General features: G+C 37.2%; 1 protein-coding gene across 11 annotated transcripts in view; it reads right to left on the reverse strand.

The window, feature by feature from the left end:
• Window positions 1-14,116: 14,116 nt before the first annotated feature.
• The window catches only part of HECTD2 (HECT domain E3 ubiquitin protein ligase 2), a 44,231-nt gene continuing 36,997 nt past the window's right edge, over window positions 14,117-21,350 (reverse strand). For 10 of the 11 annotated variants that reach the window (XM_015866884.2, XM_015866881.3, XM_015866885.3 and 7 more), the window contains 7 exons: window positions 20,643-20,801; window positions 20,269-20,343; window positions 19,178-19,265; window positions 18,820-18,926; window positions 18,209-18,324; window positions 17,376-17,519; window positions 14,117-16,575 (listed from right to left, as the gene is read on the reverse strand). In XM_015866884.2, the coding sequence (XP_015722370.1) occupies window positions 16,455-16,575; window positions 17,376-17,519; window positions 18,209-18,324; window positions 18,820-18,926; window positions 19,178-19,265; window positions 20,269-20,343; window positions 20,643-20,801 (810 nt within the window). In that variant the 3' untranslated portion in view covers window positions 14,117-16,454. The remainder of the gene's footprint in view (window positions 16,576-17,375; window positions 17,520-18,208; window positions 18,325-18,819; window positions 18,927-19,177; window positions 19,266-20,268; window positions 20,344-20,642; window positions 20,802-21,350) is intronic. The other variant, XR_014948875.1, reaches the window with a different exon arrangement.

The raw sequence follows: 21,350 nt of genomic DNA on the forward strand, positions 1-21,350 counted from the left end.
TGTACTCTTGCTGTGGCTCCTTTTCACTTTTTCTCTTTCCCTGAGGAAGCCTGATGCTGTTACAGGTATAATCCACAGGAAAGGAGCAATGGCTCAGGGCATTTTGGGCAGATGCAGAAACAGCCATGGGGAAAAAACCTTCAAACTGTGAGGGAATCATCCTCCTTTTGACTGGATGACCTGTACGCTGGGCAGCCTTCTTATCTCAGCTCCTGCCCACCCCAGAGCTCAGTGTCCAACTACATTGAGTTCTGGGGTTTTTCAGTAGGTGGAGAAACCCAAGTCAACCTGCATACACATCACTTCTGGTTGTCAAAGCTGTTGTCTCTCTCCTCCCTTTCCCCTAGCCAACCAGGCTCTGGAAAGCACAGAAAGCCAGAGCACATTGCAAGTGGAGAAAATCCTATTGAGCTCAGCTGAGCAGGGGCTGCACCCAGAGCCAGAGCCTTCCCTGGTTTTAGCCATCCTCTGCTGATGCAGTTTCAAGACCTTTCCCCCAGACACTCCCAACCCCGCCTGCCCTCTCCTACCTCAGCCAGCATCATTTTTCAGCTCTGTTAAGCTCTGCTTAGGGAATTCTGATCCCATGATTATGAACAGGGTGTTATGGTGTTGCTAATGATCCTGGCAGTAGTGCCAGCGCTATAGCAGTGGGATGTCATACAATGCAAACTTGACTGCCTCTTACCAGCTGTAAGGTTGGCTATTATTGAGGTTACTGAAGAGAAAGAAGGGCTACTGCAGTAAGAAATTAGCAGTAGACAGAAGGCAAATTAGTAAAAATGACAGCAACACTCCTGGCACATCAACACCTTGATCTGACAGGAATAACGAACTTTGAAGCTGGTTACGAAACTTCCAGTATTATAATACTGGCTATTACAGATTCAGGACATCATGCTATTAACTCTCCTCAAATGTTTCCTATGGAGAAACAAATTAATCTCCTGAGATAAATCTGGTTTACAGCAGAAAACCACCACAACAAAAAACAATAGAGATATTGACATCACTTTCCCACTACACACACAAAGTACTTGCTTGTTCTACCCTCCAAAATAAAACAGGGCAAGGTAGAGCTTACCACAAAAGGAAGTTATCTCAATCCAGAGAATTTTAGTTATTTTCTTTGGCCAGTAAATTATTTTCTTTCTCTTCCTGACTAATTTCTCTTGAATTTAGAAAATGATTGTGAGCTACAGGAACGCGTCCAGGTTTTCAGTGGAATTCAGCTTACATAATAATAATAATCTGAAATATACCTGAAAAAGGAAAGTAACAACACATTTTTTTTCTAGAGTAACTAAGACAGGTCAAAAAGATTTGAAGATTAAAAGCATATCATACCAGTTAATCGCTCACATTCTAATTTTGGAAATCTCTGTAGTCTTTAGATCTGTTAAAATAGAAATTCCAACAAATGGCAGATACATGTATACATCTTTCTTAACCTTATCATGGCTTGCATTCATTCTGGGCAGGGACTACACTGATATGGTCAGGGGAAAGTAACTGAGCCAATTACTGCCAGCAGAATCTGCTGGTGACAGCCACTAGCACTGCTCACATTATGCTACTATTCCCTCATGCTTTCTTACCTGGCTTTGTTCCACTTTTTCCATGACTGTTTCCCTTTCCCTCTGTTGACCTGGACAAAGACAATATAAACACTGAGCTTCTGATAGTCCTAGCCCAGGAGAAAAAAAGCAACGTTCAGTGACAATTGTCAAGAGGGAAAATTGTTGGGAGTAAACTGAGCTATAGATGGAGAGAAACGTGCAACAACCATATAAAGAGTCTATTATCACTGACTGAATTCTATCTGTATTTGTAAGAAGTATGTGAATGCAGCCAGCAGAAGTTGGCAGTTACGTGTGTGCAGGCAAAGAAATGCTGAAGGAAAACAAGAGTGTTTTTATTCTGGCACTGAAACACTTTCACTCTAGCTGAAAGCTCAGCTGTATTTGCTCTAAATCCAGAATTCCGTTAATTTAGCTCAAAGTACTGTCATTCCTTTCAGATAAATATGCTTCCTAATAGCAATTGTAATCTACAGACAGAAGTAAGGTTTCTAAGGAAGGTAAATTCTAGCGGGGTTACCCAACCACTCCATAACCAATAGCTCTCTTCTCGCTGGGGCCCTCCAGTGTTCAGAGCTTGTGCCAAAACCTTGCACAGCTCCCACTGCCTCGTACTGGGAAACCGAAGCCCTGAAGAGATGGCCTGATTTACTTTAGGATTGATAACTTCTGGTCTTGTTGCAGGCAGGCATCATTTGAGGGAAAAAATGACAACATACCATTATTCTCAGGGCAAAGCTATCAGCTTTCAAAGCAGAACTGTAAAAATCAGTTTGTGGTGTTACAGAAGGAACGCCACAAGCAAGTGATGTAGCTCAGGGAATTAACTGTTGGTGCCAAACACAGAAGGAAGTGGAGAGGAGCCATGGAGCCCTGTGCAAAGGCACGTCTCAGGAACTCTGCTGCCCACACCCTCAGGGCTGTGCACGGCTGCAGAATTCAACAGAAATTAAACACCAAAGAAATTATAGCTAAAAGTCTATGGATTATTTTCCCTAAGAATTTCAGTTCTGCTTTTCATCTGAACATATATATTCCTGCTATAGAATTCTGCAGAAAGCTTAAGAAAGCATTTGGATCCTACATAAGCATTATCAGGAAAATTGTTGCCTTCTGCAAATTAGGAGTTTCATATTCAAATGAGAGAGAGCTCACCTTCAACAGAATTCAGTGTTCTCATTATAACTGAATGTTTTAGTTCACCCTTTTTAGTGAAGTATTGCAAGGTGGCAAATGCAATTTTGTGTCTTTATATGTATGCCTATTAATAATGTCTTAAATCTTAAAGGATACAAAACAGCTCCATATGGCATGAATATACAACGTCAGGCTGTTAAAGCACCCACAAATGTGCTTTTTTACTCATAGTGGGAAAGGACTTAAATTCCAATCCAGATTTGTATTTCTGTTCCTGTAGATGCTAGCTGCTAGTGGAAGCATTAGAGACAACCAGTTGTCACTGCCAAAATACCAGGGGCCTGTTAGGTCAGTTTTAAGTAAGATGCCTTAGCAGCATTAGTTGACATGCCTGCATCCAGCAAGTGGTTGCTGGAAAGAAGGACTTGGCAGCAGCCTGTGGGCACTCCTCACCCAGAACAGCAAAGGGTATCAAATCCTCAATCTGAAGTGGGGTATCATTTTGCAAATAATTTAATCCTGACTTATCACACATGTGTCAGTTCTGAATTTAGTCTCTGCATGAACTTATTTTCCCCCAGAGCAGATGGGAGCAGATGTCAGAAAGATGGATTTTCATTACCTCACGATGTGATTTTTCTAACACTGATCCTGAAGAAAGCCTGAAAAAGTAGGAGAGAGATTAGATCCCTGCCTGGGCTATAAAGGACATTTGTGGAGCTTAGAAAAGGTCTAAGTAAACAGAAATTCAGCATCAAGCAAACAGCTGTCAGACCAGCTGGATTAGCAAGCCTGATGCAATGGGTGGCCTTAGGAAAATAGGACAGACCTTGCTGATGAAATCTTGCACACTTAATGCTCTACCTGAGACCTTACAGTCTGCATGAAATGCTGCCTCAGCTCAAGGGGCTGACTCATCACTCGTCATCCATAAAGCAGCAAATGAGGGATGAGCAGGCACTTACCATGTGCTGCTGCTGATGTGGAAGATGGGCTATTTCCAGTTGGTGAATTTTTACATCTGTTGTTTCCCTCAGCACCTGACAGATGACGTGGCTTTTTTATTCTGCTGAGTCCTGTCATCACTTGGGGTGCTGCAGAACCAGGAATGACGCAGGACTTGGGAACAGACAGAGAAAAGGCTGTTTCACATTGTCTGCCTTTCTCTTCCTCTTTGGCTTATACTTGATGCTTGGATCTGATGATCTTAGTGGTCTTTTCAAACCTCCATGATTCTGTGGGATTACAAAGCTCAGTGTCTGCAAGATGTGAATGCTGCTGAGTGGCCTTGGAGAAGTGTGCTTTAATCATGGTAATCTCAGGGCTGTCACTGCCAGTCAAGCCTAACACAAGTCTAAACTCACAGAGCTAGATATTTTAAGAAAGAAGAACCTGAAAACTGGCTTGCTTCACATTCATTTTCCAAGCTGCCTCACAAGCCATTAAGATAAACTTATGCAATAAGCCATGACAGTGGGAATATTATCCCTGGAAATGTGTTCAAGTTAAGTCCAAAATAGCCCTCCGGCTTGCCTGCAGCACACTCTGTGACTGCCAAGCAGCTCTGGCCCATCACTCTAGGGTCATCCAGCCCCAAGTACAGGCTGACATGCCCAGCACAGGAGGTTCTTCCTCCAGCTGCCAATCCCACCCAGAGCATGAGCCAGCACCCGCCTGGTCAGAGAATGAAGGGAAGGTGCTGAGAAATGTGGCAGAGCTGCCAAAGGAGCAACTCGTGGGGCAGTGACTGGAGGCATGGCCATCTGCTGGGAGAAAGCTCCTGTGATGGACCTGACCACCTGTGCATGGGCATAAATCCACCTGTATGTGGGGTGTCAGGGGTACAAGTGCACTTTGGGGAAGTTTTATCAGCAGTTCAGTGTTTGTAATACACAAATCTCAGAGTTAAGCAGAATTTCTACAACGCTTCAAAAATTCATGAACTGTACAGTTCAGAGGTGAAACAATTAGGTGCTGATTCGGTCTTAGATAATAGAAAAACATTCAACAGTGCTGAAGGAATCTAAAATATAAGGCATGGGACACTGAAGTGAAGATAAAAACATAGAACTTACCTATGACTATTCTTGATTATTCTAGTGTGAACGGGTGCCTTAAGGAGAGAGGATGGCTCTGCTTGTTTAAATAGCTGCTAGTGCTGTGAATCATGTTAACTGGTGCTGACAATGTATGTGACCTGAGCAAGCTTCCCAAATGAAGTACACATCAACCAAAGGACACCACTTCTTGGCTTGGACAGCATCAACGTTCTTCAATAAGTCTAGACAACAGACAAACACCTTCTCTCCTATATAAAAGAAATAAATAGAACCAGGGGAAGTAACTAAGTGATCAGTGGACAACAAAGCAACTATTCTAGAACAAATACCAAAAGAATCCAAACCAACCAACCACCCCAGAGTGGAAAAGTCTTTTTTTAATTTTAGAAGCATTCACAAAATGATGATGATCCAGTGCAGATTCCAGATCCCAGTGCAAACACATACTTGCAGAAACTGTAGAGGACACTGACTTACTTTATTAAGTCTGTCTGATAAAAAAAAAACAAAAACACCTTTAAAGACCCAGAGGCAGTCAACACTTCTGGAAGATGTTATTCCTATGCATGTTGTTGCCTCCAGGGTAGGTTTCTAGAACCTGCAGTAGCCTCATCCTCAGAATGATTACACAGAAGACAGTGATGGAAGGTGTTAGAAATGGACAAACTCAGCTCAGGGAGAATCTCACCAGGAATTAGTGGAATCAGAAAGTGAGTGATCAGGCACAATTGATTCCAAACATAGAACTATAGCAGCGATCTAATGGGACAATCAATTATTAATGAATAGCACAGATTAAATAAATACATGCTGTAAAAATACCAGGGGAAATGGACATACAGTTACTTATAGTTTTTGTTGTTGTTGTTGTTGTTGTTGCTGTTCCTATTATCGTGATTTTTCTCCACAGAGCCACCATGTACCTGAAGCTATAATCTCTACCCTTAGACTGGAGAGTTACAAGAGCATTTCCACCTATTTTACTTCTGTTTACAAAATCATTTCATTAAAGAACAAGAGGTCCCTTGAAAAAAGAATCACAATACTAATAGTACTTAAAGGCAAGGGGAAGATCCCACAGAACACTGTTTATCTTCTGGCATCTGAAAACAAATAGCTCCTCAATTAAAACTTGGTACTTTTGCTTTAAGGGTATTGTAAGAAGTAACTTACTAACAAGACAGTTTAGGAATATTCAGAGAAAATTGCCTCTTGTGTTTCTGGCATGCTCCCAGCTTTGGATATAACGCTTGCAAAACATTCAAGTTTGATACAGGGAATAATACTGGGAATTACAGCCTTGAAGACACCTCATCATTCAGACTACAGTCGTATACAGAAAGTTAGGATTTTCATCAATAAGTAACGAATGATCAAATTGTTGAGTTTGGGGAACACATTTTGTAAATTAGCAAGTGCACAGACAGTTGTATTAAAGACTTTGCCAATTGAGTTGTCAAAATGAAATTTCTTCAGTCAAAACTTAAATTCTATATTGACAGCATTTTTACAAGTTGGCAAATATGGGACTCATCCAGAAGCTGCTGCAATGAATGGCAGTTTCTCTTTGGCTTTATAAAGGACTCTATGTTTCAAAATGCAGGCAACACAGCGTTCTCAACATCTATCTCTGCAGAGCTGCTTTATAATCAAAATGGGTTACTTTCAGCTAAGAAAGCATGTTAAAAATACTACATTTCACAGAGACTCCAAATGTTTTTTCTTTCTTTCTAACCCAGTACTTTTCAAAGCCGCCTCTATTACATTTATATGCATGAGAAAAGCAGCTAATAATTAGAACAGCGAACCACGAGTCAGGAAATTCAGTTTGGCTTTCATACTGTACATGATTTCAAGAAAATTCTCTGTTCTTGTGATGAAAATAATTCCAGAATTCCATAGGCATGCCCTCCTCTAGCACTTGAAGGACAAAGGTTTTTCTCCCAACAAGCAATAAATACATACCAAAGAGAACTGTGCTTCCTTCTGTAATTAGAAGCAAGCCAGAACGAGTTTTCAGAAGAAATGGCCCAGAAAACATTCATAAGCATCAACTGGTTTGTGCAGCTTCTGCAAACACCCACTAAAAAAATTACATTTATAAATCTCTCCGTATGTTATAGAAGCAGAAATTTTCAAGTGCCTTAAATTGCGTTTCTTCACACAAAATTGCTATGGATGGGATGCTGATTGAAATACCAAAAAGAGGCAGTAAACTATTGGCAATAAAGTCTCTTGTTCTCACTCAAGATGTTCACAAATAAACTGGGCATCAAGAAATAAATTCCACACCTGATGGGAAAGGCAATAGTGTCTGGGATACTGAAAGTTCTCATCTTGTTCTACCTAGGGGCTGTCCAGATTGTGGGTCGGCCCCTGACCTTCCCAGAGAAAAGGTAGTTTGCCTGGAGAAAATCATTACTTTAATGGTACAGAGGTCAGACAAGGCCTTGTCTGGGGTTTAGGTTACTATATAAGCAGCTAAACACAGCTGGAAGAATATTACATTGACATTACAAAGAACACGTCATTTTCTGAGTCCAGTAATAAAAAGTAAATTGGTGCTAGGTAATATCTGGAACAATTTACCATGATGACTTTTATAGCATTCCCTGTATTTTCTGCCAGCAGTATCTTCCTGGCTCATTGTTTTTCTTATTTTTGCACATTGCTCAGCAGGATTTCACACCGAGACATGAAGAATGACAGTACTTTAGTTATTAGAGTTATCACAATTTGCATAACGATTTCCCATTTCCAGCCTCCTCCTGCCCTCTGCTTAGGTTACACCTCTTCCAAGCAAAGGAGAAGGCTTCAGGCAGGACCACTGAGCACGGTAAGTATTTTGGTTTAGCCAATTAGACAATTTTTATAACACAAAGACAGAGATAAAATCCAGCTAAAAGTGCAGCATACATTGCTTTATTTTCTTGAGATGAGGGAAGAGAAGGCTCTGATTCACTCTGAAGCAGAAAGAAAGCTTGTGTTCCATTTGAACACAACCCACAGCAACTAAAAGCTAGACCTCAAACACCATTCACAACAGTGAGAGATCCGAGCTGGCTTTGCTTCACATTTCTCTTACCTTCAGTGTGAGAGGCCCAGGATTCCTCTCTCTGTCCATTGCAAACCCTGGATTTAGGAGCTTGTGGTCGACAGGCAATCCAAGTTCAAGTTCTGCCCTCAGGAAACTTGAATGCCAGTTCCCCCATCACCAGCAAATGCCACAGCCACTTGAGTGTTGAATGGACAGGCACAGCACCACTCTCTCCTCTTCGCAAATCATTCTGTGAAAGGATATTAACTGATATTAACCATTCAATTCTATCAGTAACTTCATAACACATCCTAACAATCTCTGGTAGATTCCGAAGGTATCAGGAAGAACTGACATAGTTTTGAATAGCTTTAAGTATACAAAACACTGCAGATAAAATGTATGGATAATCTCTTTATCAAATACATTTTCTGATGTACATCCATATATCTTGCAGAAAAAAACAGACATTTGCTAAAACTAAATAGCTGCTGCTGGCTGCATCTAATACTGAAGGTAAGGAATGGTAACAAACTACAACATTGTCCTTTAGTTCTTGTTTTCTAGTTTGCTTCAACCAAAGCCATTCTGTGCTTGGGAACATGACCAACAAACATACCAACCAACACAAATAAACCCAGCATACACACAGAAACTCCACCAAAAAAACCCAAGCAAACAAAAACAAACAAACCAAACAAAATACAAATGAAATCAACTTTTTTTGTTGTTGTATTCAAGTTGCCAACATATATTTCTGTTTTCTGTCTCTTTCTTCACAAGCCACCGATTTGAAAAAGCAGCAGATGGAGGAAAGAAAGCCTGTTCTTCAGTGAGTAGAATGGACATTCTATACAATACCCAGCACGTATCAGCATACAACAATACGAGAGATCTTCATTTATATGCTTTGTTCAAGTAATATTCAATAATTGTAATGAAGCTCTGATTTAAGTAATACTTCTCTGATAGTTTTATAGCGCTACTTCTAGGTTTGATAAGCTATGGGAAAAAAATCTCTGCTAGCTACTACTGATAAAAAGCTCTAAGACAGCATTTGTAGGATAGCAATACGTTCATACAATAAAGATCATAAGCAAGTGAAACCTAAAAAAGGAAGATAATAGGAGCGATAAAAATGACTCACAGTTGACCAACTATCACTATAAGTTTGGTAATAAACGTACATTTTATGCTTATTGTTCACCTCCACTTACCAATTTCTGGCAAACCTTATTAAGCAAGGACAGGAAATCAAGCACAGAATACAGAGGCACCATATTCAGACCACTGCAGCTGGTATATTTTGTATTGTCTGATGTAAGTACCAGTAATTCCAGAGCAAAAAGCTAAGAAGCACTTAAAAAGCACAAGCAAATAGTTGCAGCCTCTTTGGACAGGCAGCCAGCTCAGTTCATCCCTGGCATGGTGCTGCTGAGCACAGTGCCAGCTCCCGTGGCAGCCTTGGTAGTGTCTGGTATGGCAGTAGGCTGTGCCATGGCTGAACAAACACCAAGCTGCACTGAACTCAGCCCCAGATAAAAAAACAAACAAACAAACAATCATTTTAGACAGACTTGAGGCATACTGTTAACACTTCAGCTTTCTAAATGTTGTCAAATGTTAGTGGGTGGGATTCCATGTAGTTCAAACAAGCCAAGCTTTCTTTCTCATAATGAAATTCAGCTCTTCCATTTCAATCTGGATTCTGAAAATCCAAAAGCATGTGAAACCCATCACCAGAAGATGATATGTAAGCATGGGATATGAAAAGATGAATAGGAAAACAAGCAAAACATCTGCAAGTAATTCAAGTTAGTCACAAGAAAGTGGAATGATGAGTTAAATAATGACTTAATGACTGGTCTGGAACTCAGAGAGTTACCCCACAAGAATTCTTCTCAAAGGTCTCAGAAATAAGAGGTGAAGAACAGTGCCCCTACTCACTCCTTTGACACTTCCTTGAACTATTCTTATTTGGCAAAACATAAAAAACGATTAAAAAAAAAAACCAAAAAAACAAAAAAAAACCCAACCTCCCAAAACCAGGCAAAGACATTTACAAGACTGTGTGTTCCTCATTAATATGAGAATCACTCTGAATTATGAAGATGTACTGCAAATAGAGAATTGACACTATAGGTAGTGAGGATAAGGACTTACAAAAGAACAGCCACATAACTCATGTACACAAGTGACAACTCTGTTCTAAAAAGTCTGTTAAATTACTCTGTGTGATAAAAAAGGACCAAGTGAAACCAGAGTTCCAGAAAAAAAAAAACAAAAAAAAAACAAAAATACATCACAAATAGCCCAAAGGGACTGATTCTGTGAATAGGGAACTTCAAAGTGAAAGCTTCAATTTCTTTATCATTGTACGATTGCATCTCTGCTGTATTATGAAAGACAGCAGATCTTGAAGACAGTGATGGCAGCAGCAGTGTGAAAAGAACATGGTTTGCTGCTGTAAGTGATGACAGGAGGAATTAGCCAGGGATTGGTTCTGCTGTATTGAAGTAGTAATTTCTTCTTCACAGTACACCTACAAGTAGGAAAATTTCTGCTGAACGCATGATTATGTATAACATCTGTGCTTATGGCATATAATTAATGACCTCTGCTTATAAAGTCAGCAACAAATAAATTGAGAGAAGAGCAAGGATAAATTAAAAATACCTTTGCACTGTAAGAAATAGATCTGATGCATGAGTTGGTGCCTCGGATGGGGAAGAGAAAACTATTAAGTTAATTTCTTCTTTTGAAAGAAGTATGATATGAAAAATGACACAAGCAATTACACTGTCAGATTCACAAACACAGTGTATATGAAGTGCATGCCTTGCAATCTGATACAAATGAAATGAACCCCCAGATAAAGTTAGTGCATGGTGGAGGAAAAAATCAAGCAAATCTCAGAAAAATCCAGTAATATCAGCTTAATTTAAAACATTACTCCTACTGCACCCTTTATATTTGGTTACTGGCAATGCCAAAGACAAATCCATGGAATGAGGATGATGATACACTGCTTTAAGCATAGGTGAGCTGATGCTGCCCAACAGCTTTGATCATGGGATGATAATTAACTTTTAAAAACAGCACAGGAAAATAAAACCTTGTCTTCTAAACTCATTTTATTCCAATTTTGGTCCTGTGCTTGAGATGAATTTATGGATATTGAATATTTCAGTGTAAGAAATACCTTTTAAAACTCTGTAGGCATATGAAAGCCATTGCCAATGGGAATCAAGTGAGCATGGGTTATGAGATGATCAATAGAACAAATGCAAACAGGCTCTCAGAAATTCAAACACAGCTTTATCATAATACCCTGGGAATTTGCAGCCCCCACCTGGCAACTACTGGAGCAAAGTAATGATTAACATGGAATCCTTTCCATAGATTTACAGTAATCTCCAGTAGCACACGCTACTCTAAGCAGAATTTTCACCTTCTAGAATGCTCATTTTGAGACAGCAGCTTAATGCATTCAAATCAATACACAGAGATACGCTACTGAATAGATTCTGAGTCCTGAAACAAAACCACCCAAACCAAAATGCAATTAGGTTGTTCATAAGTAACATGCCTAAACTGAAATTATTACCTTAAAAGCTTCAGTTTGCATGAATATCAAATGCTTCCAATGCTTGGAAAAGCTTTTCTTTCACTGCAAAACAATTACCACACAAGTTAGAGTTCTGAAGGAACAGTGAGGCAGAACACTGTATTGATGTCAGTGTAAGCAGACAGTTCTGTAAAGTGTGATGCATTTGTGCACATGGAAAAGTCCTCCCTCCCTCTTCTGGCTTTTACTTTATTATTTATTTCAAAATTACCTTTGTTTTGTTTTTCCTCCCAGCCACCTTCCTCTCTATTCTTAATAGAGCAGCCGTAGAAATTCTCAGAAATTCTCTAAAAGCCAGTAAATGGCTACAAAGAAATGAGCCTCAAAATGTGTGAAATGACTTTCTAGGAAAAAATCCTGGCAGCATTAAGAGATAAACTAACCTGTCTGAAATTTAACATGCTAAACAGCTTATTGGAAAAGCACAAAGGTGAGATGTACTCTTATTTTTATGATGGCCTGATAGAAATACAGATCAGTTAAGAAAGAAGGTCACTGCTCATTTAAAATTGGAAGATAACTGGCTTCTCCCAACTATTTCTGTTTCTTCTTGTGAGAATTGTAGAGAAGTCTGAGGCTGTGCTTGCCTTCTTACGTAATATACTCTAACTTGCAGAGGTAGCATTTACCTACCGTAATCAGTCCTGTCTTGTATGAACTTATCCCACTCTTCCAGAATTACCGAACAACCACTCCACTATCTCTTCAGAGACACAATCTCCTCGTGTTCATTGACCTCAGAGTTCCGTCCTATGCAGGCTGTTCCAAAAGTAATGCCTCTTTTTTTTTTTTTTTTCCTACAGAAGCTACAGTTGATAGATACAAAGACCATTTGATATGCCATTTGATAGAGCAAATTCTCAGTGACAAAAGGCTCTTTTTCAACATAGTCACCACCACTAGCTCTGCATTTTTGCCAGTGATGAACCAGAGTTGCGTGCTGTGCTCATGAACTTCAGCACCAACAGAGGTGACCCACTGTCTCTATCATCACCTCTAAAACATACCACCCACTGCCTCACTGTGATCACATCCACTGTTCAAGCTCCATATTCAGTAAGCATCAATGAGTGCCATTTTTTCTGCATGGAAGAATTCAGCAACACATCTTTGTCTCACACATGCTTCTATGCCATCTGCTGTTCTGTCGAACTGCCCCTCTGCTGCCACCCATCACATGCCAACATGAAATGGAACAGATTCAGGAAGGTTCACATTTCTACTGCCACACCACCAACATCCACCTCTGACATCATGGGCCAACATAATAAACTAGCAGGCATTATTTTCAGAACAGCCCTCAAATGTAGTTTGTAGAACAAATTACTTTTGAACCAAGTATCTACTGTACAGTTATGAATGCAACCACTCCAGGAAAAAAAAAATAAAAATAAAATCACACTATAATAGCCCTTCGCTGTTCCTGTTCCCTTGTGATGTTTTAAATAAAGCCACTGGGGCTTAAAGATCCTAATAAGAATTTAATTAAAAATTTGAAACACGCACATCTCCAAGGGCATATTTTTCCCTCATTAATTTAACAACAAAATGCACCTGAATATGAATTCAAACATTTTTAACACACACAAGTGAAGCATCTGCAGGAGTCCAAGTGATTATTATTGTTCTGATTGCTATGAAACTTTAGAAGTAGAAAGAATTTCAGCATATACACTAACACTGATTCTGAAGGAAAAAAATCAAACTAGAATGGAAAATTAATTTCTTTTTCCTCTCAATAAGGTATCTTGGAAGGGATATGGGTGCTTCAGCAGGAAGAACAAATACTCTTACATTATTGCTCCTTATGACATGAAAGTGACCTCTAAAGGAGCTCTGAGATCTTTTTTTAGGGGAGGATTCTGAAATAATATTAAATACATCTATGAGAAACAACAATACAGGATTTGTTTTTGAAGCACGTCAGCCAGTATCATCACCAATGACAAATACTGAGAAAGAACCTCATTATTTTTGGCCAAAAAAAAAAAAGCAGGAAAAAACAATCACACCACCACAAAAAGGAAATATACCATTATGGTTCTAAGCTGCAGCACTATCCATCTGACATCCATTTGGAATAAGACAAAGCAAGCTAAGCTTTATAAGCTCTTTCTAAACATCAGCCCTGAGGCTATCTGTTCCCGCTGTGAAAGTCTCTTATCTGTCCCAATGCACATTAGAGAGTTTCATGGAAGGAGAAGGTACTTTCAAGAACCAGCCTGGGATATTAGCAGTTTATTTCTCTCCTCCATTTTCATTTACTAATTTGTATCTGCTGATTTTGTTAATCTGGAAAGACTAGTGACAAATGTATATAAAGAAAAGTTACATTTTCAAAAATGATTTTCTTAAGAATATTTATATTTCTTATCTAAAGTGTCTAATTTTAGTTAAGGGGAAAGTATGGCATCTCATTAAGTGATTTTGATCCTCCTCTTTACTGCCATCTGTAGGTAACTCAAAGGAGACGAGCAGAAAGCTTAAATCTGGTCATGTCAGTTCATGATGGGGACCTGTGGAGATGGGAAAGCAGGCTGTCCTTGCTCCCTGTCCTTCCTAATTTAAACGTTCCTGAAGAAAGATAAAAAGAAAAAAGCAGAGCTGTAGATCATGCTTTCAATCCCATTATGATACATTCTAAAATCTGAAATCAAACTAATAAGACCAGGAATTGAAATATTTGATTTAATGACTGAACAATTTTAATACATAAAAATAGATACTTAAGAATGAACAAGTTTGTACAAACCAGATTTCTTTTGTATGTTAGAAAACAATGATGGAGGATTAAAAAAAAAAAGTTGCTGTATTACAGTCAAGGCAACAGAACGAAAAAAACAGGGAGGAAAAGTTCTATCATGATCAGAGGTTTGTTTCATAAATACAGTGCAATGCTTTCATTTAACAAATACAAAAAGGTACTATTTATCAACATCAGTAAATATATAAAATGTTATTGAATGACCATCTTATCTAAAAACCAATGCAAATACAATAGCTTTTTTAGAATTCTGAGGTAATATTACACAGTAAAATCAAAAAAGCATTAATAAATAAAACTAAACCCAAGGCAAAGTGCAATTCAGTGAAAATAAAATAAAGCTTTTATTTTAACAGCAATAGATAAATAGTTATTAAAAGTGGGCTTCAGCCATAAAAAAATACTTTGGCTAATTTGCCATGTTTTCAGATAAACTGTATAGATATTTATTCACAAGCCGACATTCCATAAGCCCAGTTCTGTAAAGAAGGGAAAGGGAGGGGGTGTTTGCAGCAGTGAGCGTTTCATCTGTTTCTTCATGTGAAATACTGTAAATTCAAATATATTTTAAATCTCCTTTCAAGAGCAACAATGTAAAATGCATGAGTTTGAAGTGCTGCTTTTAAATTGCTCTGCGCTAACATAGCTTTGTCCCGAGCTGAAGTCAATAGAAATTTTAATATCAATTTTGAGTAAAGCATAACCAACAGTGCCAAATATCGTAAGAACCTCTACAATTTCTCTCTCCTTCAGTAAAACTGTAAAAATCATCAGCAACTTCTCTAGGAAAGAGAATAAAATAAAGTTCACACTTAGCTGCTGAAGAAACCGCACTACAGCTCTGAAACTACAAATTAGGGAGATTAATTTGTTGACCACGTGAAACTGTTGGCTGTAGAAGAAAAACGTCCTCTTACTACAAATAAATAACTGAGCACAGACATGACAAGCTATTTAAGCATCCAGCTCCCAGCAAAAGTCAAATGGGAAGACTGACAAATTGGATGCCTAAATATTTTGAAAGATCTGGGCCTCGTTCAAATGAAAGAAAGAACCATAGAACACACAGTAGCTATTGATATCATAAAGGTTTCTATACTGCATGCTGATAAATTCTTTCAATGCAACAAATAAAACCTAGACTTTACAATTACACCTGCATTTTAGAACCAGTAACTTCTCCAGCTCCTAATTTACTAGTTCAGAACGCTCGCACCTAGAACTGTTTTCATGTAGCTGTGAAGTGAAAACCACAGAGCACTGTCTTTAAATGCTGGACTTCAGGCTAAAGAGATCTTCAACATTCTTCTATTATTGTATTCACTTTGCTTACTTAATATTTTCATAAAAGTTCCTGACAAAATGATTAGCCTGTAGACTACATATCAGTTTTCCGCATGTTGTAGATTTCATTATTTGCCTGAAATATTTCAACTTATGAGGAGTTTACATTAAATATCTGTCTTTGCTTACCATGACATTAGAGTAGATATGATTAGTTGTCATCAGTTTCAAAGAATGAAATGGAGAAGTTGCTTAGTACCTGTAGCTTGGCCTTGATTCCCTCATGGTGAATACAGTACCTTTTGACATTCTCTGTACAGTCAATGTGGTTGATTTGAAAAAGCCAAATATAGAACATTTAAAACCTCTTATTAATAAAAAATATTTTTTAGCAGAAAATGGCACTATCAAAACTTATTTGTTCACAGGCAGTTATTTACATGCTTCTTACACAGCCTGTTTAACTGAGAAGGAAACCAGAATATTAAAACTGCATACATTTTATAAAGACTAAAATTCCTATTTGCTGTTGGAAAAATATGGCTACATGCTGTAAGTTGAATACTTTCTACTATTTATGTTAATGGAAAACATACCATCACTGGGACTAGCTAATGAAGAAATATTCTGTATACTATTTCCCAGATGGATACATATGATGTAATTACAATTGAAGATAAAGTGCTATTGAGAAAAAAAGGAAAACAACATACAACTTAGAAATTTTCTTCATCAGATTTCTTTTACTGAATAGGCTAGTTTTCAGTATAAAGAAAATTACTTTCTGTAACAAAGCAAGCAGTGAATGTATTGCCGTTAAGGAAAGAACCACACACTTAATACTGAATTAAAAAATATGTATGTTGGATAAGACTTGCACAGTACCAAGACAACAAAAAGCTTCAAGGCACAATTAGAGGAGAGTGAGTGCTACATAACAATGCTGTTTTTGAAGTATTTTGCTTTATTCTAGGCCAAACCCTTCTGCATTTGAAATTCCGATGATCAACTTTTGCTTCAACTCTTTCTTGTTCTTGTAAGGAGGGAGACAGAGCTGGTTGAAACAGGTATGGGCCACAGGCAACCTAAAACAGAAAGAAAACCAATCTCTTGTTTAATAATACAACAGAAGCAGGGCACTGTCATCTGCCAATGTATTTTTATTTAAACAATATTTAAATAAGAAACTGTGTAAAAGAAACATCACAAATAGCACTACTCATATGCACCTCGGGTACTTGGATGAAATTTGCCTGCCTCTTCCTCTCCAGCTTTCTTTCTCTGTCTCTTTTAAGTTGTAAACATATGGATCTGGGTTTTTCAAAGTCAAGTAGCCACATGACTTCAAAATTAGTCTTTCTCTATACAAAATCCAAGTATAATCAGAATTCTCCACATGAGGGAGGAAGCTCAGACATGGAGTGCGCACAAAAAGATCTAGATGAACCACAGTTACTCTGAGGACAGAAATCAGAAAGTTTTGTCTGGTATAACATATCCTCATGGACATATGTTTCTGGGAAGAACACTGAGGAGCTGAGTGAAGGCCTGGAAAAAGAACAGTTCACAAGCTCTGGTATTGGACTGCAGCATTCTAAGTTGTAAGTGTCTTCTGGAAGTTGAGATCTGAACGTTGTCACTTAGGAATAATTAAACCATTTCTTTAAATTTCAGGTCTCAAATGTAAACACTGACTAAAAAATGGAATTTAACATAATAGATTTATGCAATCAATACATTTAATAACATTTTGAAGATAAATTAATGAACCTTGTGCATTAGTTTGCACTTCTTTAAGAAGGCATTCAAAAACAATAAGGTCTCACAGAATATAATCAAAAAGCAAACAATGGAAAAAACCCACCAACAACAGAAGACTACTTACCAATTAGTGGATGTTTCACTCTTTGAAATCTTGAAATTCAAATCAGCCATACCACCCACAGGAACTCTGTCACTTCCTGTAGCAAAGTGCAGTAACTTTTTTTGAAGGTCAAGAGAAAATCCAAGTACAACATCCCAGAAGTATCTGTGTTCAGGGGCAGGAGAAGAAAATGGTTATGGTGTAATATCCTGACAAAGATGTATTAGGATATAACAGAAAGTATATGACGAATTAACACTAATTAGAAATTATTTAATGTATTACATATATACGTTACTAATACATATTAGTATTACGCTAATATTCAAGGTTAAAAAAATTCCCAAGTACTTGAAAAGCACCATGTTTCATGAATTTTAAAATCACATATTTGCAAATTATGCCCAAATCTATCCTATTAAAGAAATAAATAAAACTGTTTCATATTAAGTAGAATTGATGAAAAATGAAATTTAATGAGAACATTTTTGTAAGACTGGATAACAAAATTAAAGACTCAGATTTCACTTTCAGTGATTTTAACTTTCTTTAAAAAAACAAAAACAAAAAACAACACAAAGAAACCTCATATCTTCATTTCCAACTAATTACATAATCTTAAATGTTCATTCTAGCAACACAGTATATCATTAAGGCTTTCTTCCTATTTATACAGACTCTGTTTTGTTGTGTCTAAAAACAGTAATTTAACAGTGTTTGCCTTATTTGGAAATAAGCTTTTTCAAACATCAGCAATTTATGATCCACTTTCAGATTACACGAAGAGATTATTCCAACAGCCTACCATGCTATGCTGATTTTAAAGTTTAGAAAGAACAAGCCATTAAGCTTACCGTATAGTAACATCAGTTTTCTGGTAGCCCTCATACTGGGTACTTCGCTGTAAGGCAGACATATCCAGCTCAGGACTACCACAGACAAGAATTTCTACTTCTTCAGGACGAAGCAGCTGCCAGAAATTAAATACAGAATACTTTATTTCTATTAAAAAATAGAAGCAATGCTACTAGAATCAGATTAATTTTTTTGCATGATTGAAAAATTAAAAGAATTTTATTCAATAAAATAAGTTAAATGCATACATATTTTGGTAGAAAAAATGCTTCAGTTGAAATTAGAGGAATCTTATGTTATATAGTACAAAACAAAATTAAAGGATAACAAATTTTAATATGCTCCGTTTGTTCTTCACTTTCTTTTCATTCTTATGTTTATTGTAACAACTTGTCTTCCAGTTAGATTACAATGAGATCATGAAGAAAATATTATAAATATTTTATTTATAAATAGAGATTGCCTAATTAAATCTCCTGTTCAGCTATACCCATTGACTGAGAGTCTTTAAGAATCCTAAAGCTTGAGGTACCAGTTGAGGTACTAAGTTATATAATTTAGGATATAATCACACATTTGAAACAGAAGTTATATTTTCTCTCATTCTTACCAGTAATGCATATGAAGCACAGACACTATGAAATCCATAATAGAAAGCTGCAAATTGTTTGTAGATTGATTTGTTAAGAAGAAAATCAACATAAAGTTGTACATATTCTAAAAAAGAGAAAAAAAAATTTGTTAGATTGTAATAATTTAAGTAGCCATTTGCAGTGCTCTTCAAAATTGCACTGAACTAAAAAAATGAACGTCTTTTGTTTTACATTCTATTAAATTGTTATGGATACTAGAAAGGACTACAAGAATTTAGTTTTCATACTTTCTTGAGCAAAACTAATGTTCATAATAAGTGAAAAATTGGTAAAGTTATACTGCCAAATGTGTGTAGCTAATGTGTATTGAAGTACCTTTCCTATTTTGATTGGTGACAGGAATTTTATCCCCATTTGGCTTTAGGTTGTAAGATTTTATAACACCAAATTCTTCCTGAAAAACCTGGAGAAAGAAAGAACTGAAGTTCAGTACTTTAAGCATTCAAATGCTTGTAAATTACAAAGCTTGTATTCATAACTCCATGTCTTTCTTTTCTCTCTTAAACACATTTTAATCCTGTGGTGTTGGTTGGTTTTTTTTTTAGTTAAATAATACAGTTTTCAACAAAGTGCTTAAGAAAACCTGTATTCAAAGTAGAAAAATTGTCCCCATTAAACAGTGACCTACCAAACTGCAGGCTGTGGATTCAAAATCCAAGTTTAAAAGAACACATCTCTAAGAACAACTTAGGAATATCAAATATAATTAAGTAAGATGTTTCTTCCATTGTTGCTCCCTAGGAACTCAAAAACAGCTACTTTACAGAAGTTCTCACATAGTTGCATAATAATGAAATTAAAAGCCAAGGCAAAAAGAGTCAATACAAGTCCAACACAAGTTCCTAAACTGGCATGAAATTTTACTAAATAACATGCATCCTAAAACAATGAATTACTGAAAAAGCCTTTCTAGACTGAATAGAAATACAGCCATTTCTTAGATATACAGGTCTGGCAAAACTATTGAACAAGCAAGTATAGGCTATGAGAGATTTCCTGGAAAAAGCATAGAAATTGACAGGAGTAAGCTCTGTCTAGAACTTGAGTTAGACAGAAAAGAGATTATTTTGCAGCCAGATTAACTCCACCAAAGCAGATCACTGACTGCAAAGTCAATGTTAGAACAAACGTAGAGCTGTAATGGTACCAGTAGTTGGGTAGGGGTGCCTGGTAGTCAATGCTTAGTTCCGCTTACACTGTCAAGGAATAACAGGTTAAAGCCCCATAATGAAGACAGACTCTACCCACCCCAAGCACTAGTCTGGTTCTTGAAGCAAGCTTTAATGCTCATGAAGGTATCTTACAAACAAAATCCAATCATACAGTAGTAGACCACTCCACGGCAGAAACATTGGTAAAATTACTGAACTAGTTTGAGAATCACTTATAGTCGAGTACTTAATGACCTGAAAGGTGGAATAAAAGTCCTCTTCAACGTTGCCTTCATAAGACAGAAGTTCACTCAGTCCATGGGCTAATTCCTACAATACAAGTACAAGCTCTTTAGCAAACCCACAAAGCAAACTGACGTACTTTGCAAGCATGTGCCAAAATTACTCTTTATAAACTACCTTGGAAAAAGCTGCACATTCAAAATGTATGTAGAAAAATGCACAAAAACAAAACACATGGAGAAGTTACATTTTCAACAGAAAAAGAGAGACTATCTCAGTTGGTGATAAAGAAAAGAGTCATTCTGAAACAGTCTATAATTCAAGTATTTATTACAAACAGAACAGGTTCTAAACAGGTAATTTAGCCTCTAAAGCTTAATACTTACAGGCATTATCTGAAATAGGTCATCTAATGTGACGTCACAGATGCCCACAAGTGTGTTATGATCACAGGGAACAATAGGAGGACTCAACAGTTTCTTGTAACAGCAAGGTGGGAAACGAATATCCAGGGTGATGCTATTATAGACAGCAAGGCCCATAAGCTATACGTGTCAAATATTAAGGGGAAAATCCACATATATTTATCACAGTTAACATTTAAAGTAACCTCTTTAAAACATAGTAAGGAAACTGAAGGAATGGAAGTTATTTAAATTTTCTTGGACTGATGTTAACTGATGTTAAAATGGTCAAATGAGGCATGTTGCCAAAACACTTGAAAATCTTTATCACATTCTCTACAAGCATTTCCTGAAGAAACTGTTAAAACATACTGTTACGAAAAAGCTTTCTGTTCTGCTTTCTAAAAGAGAAATACAGATGTGTACATCTTTAATAATAATAAAAAAAAATAATCCAGAGAGTTGTCAATATAGAAATGTTTATTTGAAATACAATTAAAAGCATAGTGACAAACCTGCACTGGCGCTACAGCTAATCAGCTAGCGCACTGAAGTGTACCTGGTGACACACTGTAATTCCAGAATTTGGGTCAAGTGGGGACAGGAAAAGAGTAGGCTATCACTCTCATTTAAAAAGATCTGCATACACTACAAACAGATCCCTCCTCTTAGGCTTGTGTTTGTTAGTAC

The sequence above is a fragment of the Coturnix japonica genome, chromosome 8 (assembly GCF_054131305.1).
Source record: "Coturnix japonica strain WE chromosome 8, WE-NBRP24, whole genome shotgun sequence".
NCBI classification, from domain to species: domain Eukaryota; kingdom Metazoa; phylum Chordata; class Aves; order Galliformes; family Phasianidae; genus Coturnix; species Coturnix japonica.